Source organism: Polyodon spathula, chromosome 17, assembly GCF_017654505.1.
Source record: "Polyodon spathula isolate WHYD16114869_AA chromosome 17, ASM1765450v1, whole genome shotgun sequence".
Lineage (NCBI taxonomy): Eukaryota > Metazoa > Chordata > Actinopteri > Acipenseriformes > Polyodontidae > Polyodon > Polyodon spathula.
The window spans coordinates 3,187,893-3,193,961 of NC_054550.1; the positions used below are offsets into that span (position 1 = coordinate 3,187,893).

At 39.3% G+C, this 6,069-nt stretch overlaps 1 protein-coding gene across 1 annotated transcript; it reads left to right on the top strand.

The window, feature by feature from the left end:
- Positions 1–203: 203 nt before the first annotated feature.
- LOC121330313 (26S proteasome regulatory subunit 6A-B) lies at positions 204–5,557 on the top strand. The gene is made up of 12 exons (XM_041276738.1): positions 204–279; positions 1,285–1,365; positions 1,682–1,807; positions 1,988–2,092; positions 2,455–2,517; positions 2,650–2,787; positions 2,904–3,047; positions 3,205–3,353; positions 3,541–3,637; positions 4,268–4,413; positions 4,714–4,795; positions 5,238–5,557. The coding sequence occupies exons 1-12, from the start codon at positions 238–240 to the stop codon at positions 5,346–5,348; spliced, it is 1,284 nt and encodes a 427-aa protein (XP_041132672.1). The 5' UTR covers positions 204–237; the 3' UTR covers positions 5,349–5,557.
- Positions 5,558–6,069: the final 512 nt, after the last annotated feature.

Below are 6,069 nucleotides of genomic sequence, written 5' to 3' on the forward strand. Positions count from 1 at the left end.
AAAAACAAAACAAAACACTGCCTTGCAAAAGTTATGCAGAGTAAATTAAGGGAGGGTGTGTGTGTATATAATATATATATACTTATATATATATATATATATATATATATATATATATATATATATATATATAATGGTAAGATTTGCTCATGTCTGTCTTTCATACAGCAATCTGTGTCCTGTGTGTTGAATCTGTTGTTCGCTCACCTGAACTGCCTCGATTTCACAATTTCCAAGATGGCATCCCTGAATGACAGTTTAGTTTGGGATGAGGTTGAGGTTTGTAATTGTATTCTTTTCACTTGTTCAATCTTTCTACGTTTTTCTGCTGATCAGTTTATGTAGTTGAAATGGACCACACTGTGATCAGTACCGTAGGCACCGATATTGTCCAGTTTGTCGCCTTTGTTTTAATCAGTAATCCCAGCGCTAGCTGCATTAGTCGGTCGGCCTGTCTGTCTGCATGGAGAGAATGACACAGGGAAATAGCTGAGATCTGAAAACGTACATTACAGTAGCTAAACTACAAGACAACGTATCTGTCTGGGAATTAATGCGTGCCTAATTTATAGCAGTATAAAAAATATCTTACAAAAAAAATAACAAATACTGTAAACACAATTTCGATTGCAGAAGAACGTAAACACGATTGCGGCTAGTAACAGTGTCACCTTTGTAAAGGAATGCTTGCCATTTAAAAACAGTTTAATAAGTATAACGTGTTATGCTACAATGCTGTATTTGTTAAAAACAAAACAAGACACTTGTGATTTGTTTTCCTTGGCGGATTTCCACCAAGCGTAGCGTATTGATGTAGTGAATACTGGTGCCGGCGCGTATATATATATATAAGATAATATATATATATATATATATATATATATCTATATATATTGTGATATGTGTAATAATAATAATACATTACTGTAATTTAAATTACCAGTCAGTTAGTTTTAAAACCCAGTTTTAACGACTCCTAAAATACAATTACTTAGTGCACAATATTTCCTGTACCCTTTCTCTAACAGATCCACATTTTCGCTACGACTGTCTTTCTGTACATGCACTGATTTTGAGCAGGTGACTGGTGATATGTCAACAGTAGTAACCTATGATTAGATTTTAACAGCTACTGATTGTGTGCTTATATTCACTACATTAATTCCTCTTCTGTGTATATCTAATAGTTTAGATATGTACATGTTTTCAGGGGGAGTTGTGTTAAAATTGGTGATATCTCATCATGCTGGATAAGGGTTCATCTGACCCTTTTTTTTATGACAGGATGGAATTGGGGAGGAGGTGCTCAAGATGTCCACGGAGGAGATCATTCAGCGAACACGCCTCCTGGACAGTGAAATCAAGGTAGGTGTTTTTATGGAAAACAGCTTTTTTGGAATTAATAGCACCTTTTTTTTTTGTAGATTAGCCCCTTTATTGGAACCTATAGTCCTTGTTTTGGACATTTTTATGGAGATTTATATTATAACTTTCAATATTCAGCTCCATTGATAGGCTAATAAAAAAAGCAGTTCTGAGCAATATAGAAATGTTGACTGAGATTTCTGCTGTTGACCAGGTGAAAGAGGATGACGACAGCAGAAGTGCATTAACTAAGTGATGCTGTTTTAACAAGGGTGTTTGTTAATGCATTTCAATTAAAACGTTTGTTTTCCCTCAGATCATGAAGAGTGAGGTCCTGAGAGTGACCCATGAGCTCCAGGCAATGAAGGATAAAATCAAAGAGAACACAGAAAAGATCAAAGTGAACAAGACGCTGCCATACCTGGTCTCCAATGTCATTGAAGTGAGTGTGACAGCGTTGGTCAAGTTTGTATGCAGAAATGACGATATTGAAAATAGGTACGCAAGCACGTAAGAGAGTTTGTGAACAAGAAGAAGCCATTCTTCCGTTCAAGGCTTCCTTTAGGAGGCTTTCTAATCATATTTACGTTCTTAATGTGACCTCTTTTGATCTGTGTTCAAGCTGCTGGATGTGGACCCAAATGACCAAGAGGAAGATGGAGCCAACATTGATCTCGACTCCCAGAGAAAGGGCAAATGTGCTGTTATTAAAACCTCAACCCGCCAGGTATGACACGAGCTGCTAAATTAAACCACTGCGGAGACATTTTATAGTAAACTAAACCCAGCAATCAAAGTGTAAGGAAGTGGTTTGGTTTGGAGGTACATTTTTCCATTGTACATTTTAAACAAACCCATGCAAATAACATACAGAAAGGTACATTTCCAAAATAATATTGAGTTCCTCGGCTCACAGTGCTAATGCATGAGTAATATGTTAATGTTTGAAGGATGGTCTTGGTGGGAGCTTGATGTGAAAGCTATTGACTACCGCGAGTGCTCATAGCAGGGAAGGAGATCAAAAAGCAAACCTCTACATACACAGTATGGTCCTTTAGGAGCTCGCAGTCTGCTATGTTTCTTCCATAGACATACTTCCTTCCGGTGATTGGATTGGTTGATGCAGAGAAACTCAAGCCTGGAGACCTTGTGGTGAGTGTTTTGATTTAAATGAAGAGTATGTTGTTGTTTTTGATGCTAGCGGTAATACTGTGCAATGAACGCATGCCCTTGACTCGCCACTGTGCAAAGTAGATATGGGTAACCTTTCTCCTATCATTGCAGGGAGTGAACAAGGACTCTTACCTGATTCTGGAGACTTTGCCCACAGAGTATGACTCCAGAGTCAAAGCCATGGAAGTGGATGAGCGCCCTACAGAGCAGTACAGTGATATCGGAGGACTGGACAAGCAGATTCAAGAGGTCAGCGCCTTTTGACACAGTAAAAACAATTTAGTGCTGTGAGTATGTGTAGGTAGTGTTATAGCTCAGAAGGCTGTTACAGTGCAGCACCCTGATCGTGCCCTCTTGTTCTGCAGCTGGTTGAAGCCATTGTCCTGCCAATGAACCACAAAGAGAAGTTTGAGAATCTGGGAATCCAGCCTCCCAAGGGGGTGTTGATGTATGGACCCCCAGGAACAGGCAAGACACTGCTGGCTAGAGCCTGTGCTGCGCAGACAAAGGTTAGTGTCCTGAGAGGGAGAAACTTCTGTGGTGCAAATAGTGCATTCATTTTTTTAAAAATTGTTTTATTGACAAGCCATTATCCAGTTAGGACCCAGTGTGGATCGATTCTGAGTTCCTTCTGTTTGTTAATCGGTTCGCTGCATTGCTCCACAGGCGACTTTCCTGAAGCTGGCTGGCCCCCAGCTGGTCCAGATGTTTATTGGTGACGGAGCCAAGCTGGTCAGAGATGCTTTCGCTTTGGCCAAGGAGAAAGCCCCCACTATCATCTTCATTGACGAGCTGGACGCCATTGGTACCAAGCGGTCAGTAAACTGGCCTCTTTATTGAGGTTATACATGGTTGCTTCCATTTTATTCTAGAATATATATGTGTGTGTGTGTGTGTGTGTGTGTGAGAGAGAGAGAGAGAGAGGAAATAATAGCAATACAGTTGTAGCGCAAGTTTCTTTTGTAATCTTCAGTTGTTTTTGTTTGTAACCTTGTCTTGCAGGTTTGACAGTGAGAAAGCTGGAGATCGTGAGGTGCAGAGAACCATGCTGGAGCTTCTCAATCAGCTTGACGGGTTCCAGCCCAACATGCAAGTCAAGGTAAATTATAATACAGTATTGGCTGTGAGTCTGGTATTGTGCTGGCACTGGAATTATTTATTCAACTTGATCATTGACTGGACTGTTGTTTCTGTGCTTCGTACACTTTATCTTAATGACCAGGCTTACATGGATCAAAAGGTTTATCCAAAATAGGTCACAGTTTGCTAGATATTCAGTTATTTGTATTTGACTGATAATGGATTAAAACTGTGAATTAAAAAGAAACCCAGCAAGAGCAGATGTTGCTGAAATTGTGGCTGTTAACCCTTTCAAGACCAAGCCTTTTTCAGTGGGTTGCTCCCCCAGGACCAGGTGTTTTTTGGCTGTAGTTGACACTTCCTATAAAAATTCACAAAAAATCTGTTTTTTCAGTAGTATCTTGGAAATTGTGTCCGTTTCACCTGAGTGATTGCAAAGACATAATACACGCTTATTCTCTCAAATATTTATAAGTTCCTGTGATGTTTTGTTCCTGCTTTTGTCTGTGCCGGGCTGTTGTGAACTGTCTCTGCCCTTTAGCAGTCCTAGAAGCCCACTTCGGTATGATCGTGTTAACGTGATTCCGGTCCTTAAAGGGTTAACGAGAGTTCTACATTCGCTGTTTTTTGTTGTTGTTGTTTTCCACAGGTTATTGCTGCTACAAATCGAGTTGACATCCTTGACCCTGCCCTGCTGCGGTCTGGTAGACTGGATCGTAAGATTGAGTTCCCAATGCCAAACGAAGAGGCAAGAGCCAGAATCATGCAGATTCACTCTCGGAAGATGAATGTCAGGTAAGCGGGGGCAGTGCCTTTCTATGTGTGAATGAATTAGCAACTCAGAGAAAGCATGCCCAAGATCTACATGGGATTGAAATAAGACTGAGCATGTTGCCTGTACACTGTGGCTAATCCAGCATGTAGTAAAACCTGTTATAGGTGAACATTCCTGTATTAGAGAGATGTATAACTGGTGTTTGAGTGGACAAAAGTGTGATGATGATCGCCCAGGATTCATTGTATTCTGTTTACTGTATTGATAGGATCTTATTAAAGCTTGGAAGTCCTTTACTTACATTTTTATTCTCTTTGCAGTCCTGATGTAAACTATGAAGAGCTGGCCCGGTGTACTGATGATTTCAATGGAGCGCAGTGCAAGGCTGTGTGTGTGGAAGCAGTGAGTATATGTTATATATGAGTTTGCTTCCTATAAATTGTGGCTATTCAGACTCCTAGTAAAACCTGGAGTGGGTGAAACTGCTATGCAATAGGAGTCTTCATTCCATCCACGTTAATCGTTTTAACCATTTATATTTGTAATGTTGTAACCACTTGGGTAAGTTTAGAATAAATTACTACAATATTAATGTGTATTAAGACTACATGTGTAATGCACTAATGTGTGACGGAATAGATTATGTTAGACAATAGACAATGTTATTTGGTAACCTTACGCTGTATAGTAGTACTGTAAAAACTCTAAGGCCAGTATCTGTATTTAACATGAATGTATCTGATTAGATGACACAATTGTAAACCTGTAACTTTTGAATGCGGTTTGAACTCTAAACTATTACCACTCCTAACCCACGCCATGTCATGCCTGCTCTTTTCTGTAGGGTATGATTGCGCTTCGCCGAGGAGCCACTGAACTGAACCATGAGGATTACATGGAGGGTATTCTAGAGGTCCAGGCCAAGAAAAAAGCTAACCTGCAGTACTATGCTTGAGCCCAAGCACTGGGGCGCAGAACTGGGCGGGCGACACTAAACTGGGAGGGTGACACTGAACTGGGAGGGTGCATGTGTAAGCACATTCACAGGTGGAGCCTGGGGCAGTGCACAGACAATAAGGCTGTAGCTGTATTGAGACTTCTGTCTTGTACTATGTAATTATATTGTCCTTCTGATCAACACATGGATTAAACTTTTTCCATTAAGATTGTCAACTTCCTTTGTGTCATTCATCTTGTTTCTGTATATTCAAATCAAGTTAATATACAAAGACACCTCGCAAGGCCTTGTTCCATTATCCATGGCCGTGAATTGTCAAAAATACACAGGCAGTAGTTTGTTGAATATTTTAATAAAGAATCAAAATTACATTTTTTCTTTTTTTAAATAAAATTTAAAAAATGACACAAGTTTAAATACATTGGAATGAAATAACCTTATGTTTTCATGCTAGGCATTGCTTTTTCCTCCTTTTTTTAACAATGTTATAATAAATAACTTAAATAAAAAATACATTATGAATCATATTGATGCTATTTGCACAAATGCAACTCTGTATATGTCAGAAATGTTTTGGTATTTGTACAAATAATGCACCATACACCATACAAATGCAACACTTTACACAGTTCTGTACAAAATACTTACGACCTTGCTTCTAAAATTGGGAACTTTCTTACTGAAACTGTACATTGGCTTTGAATTTGATGTGGAAGAT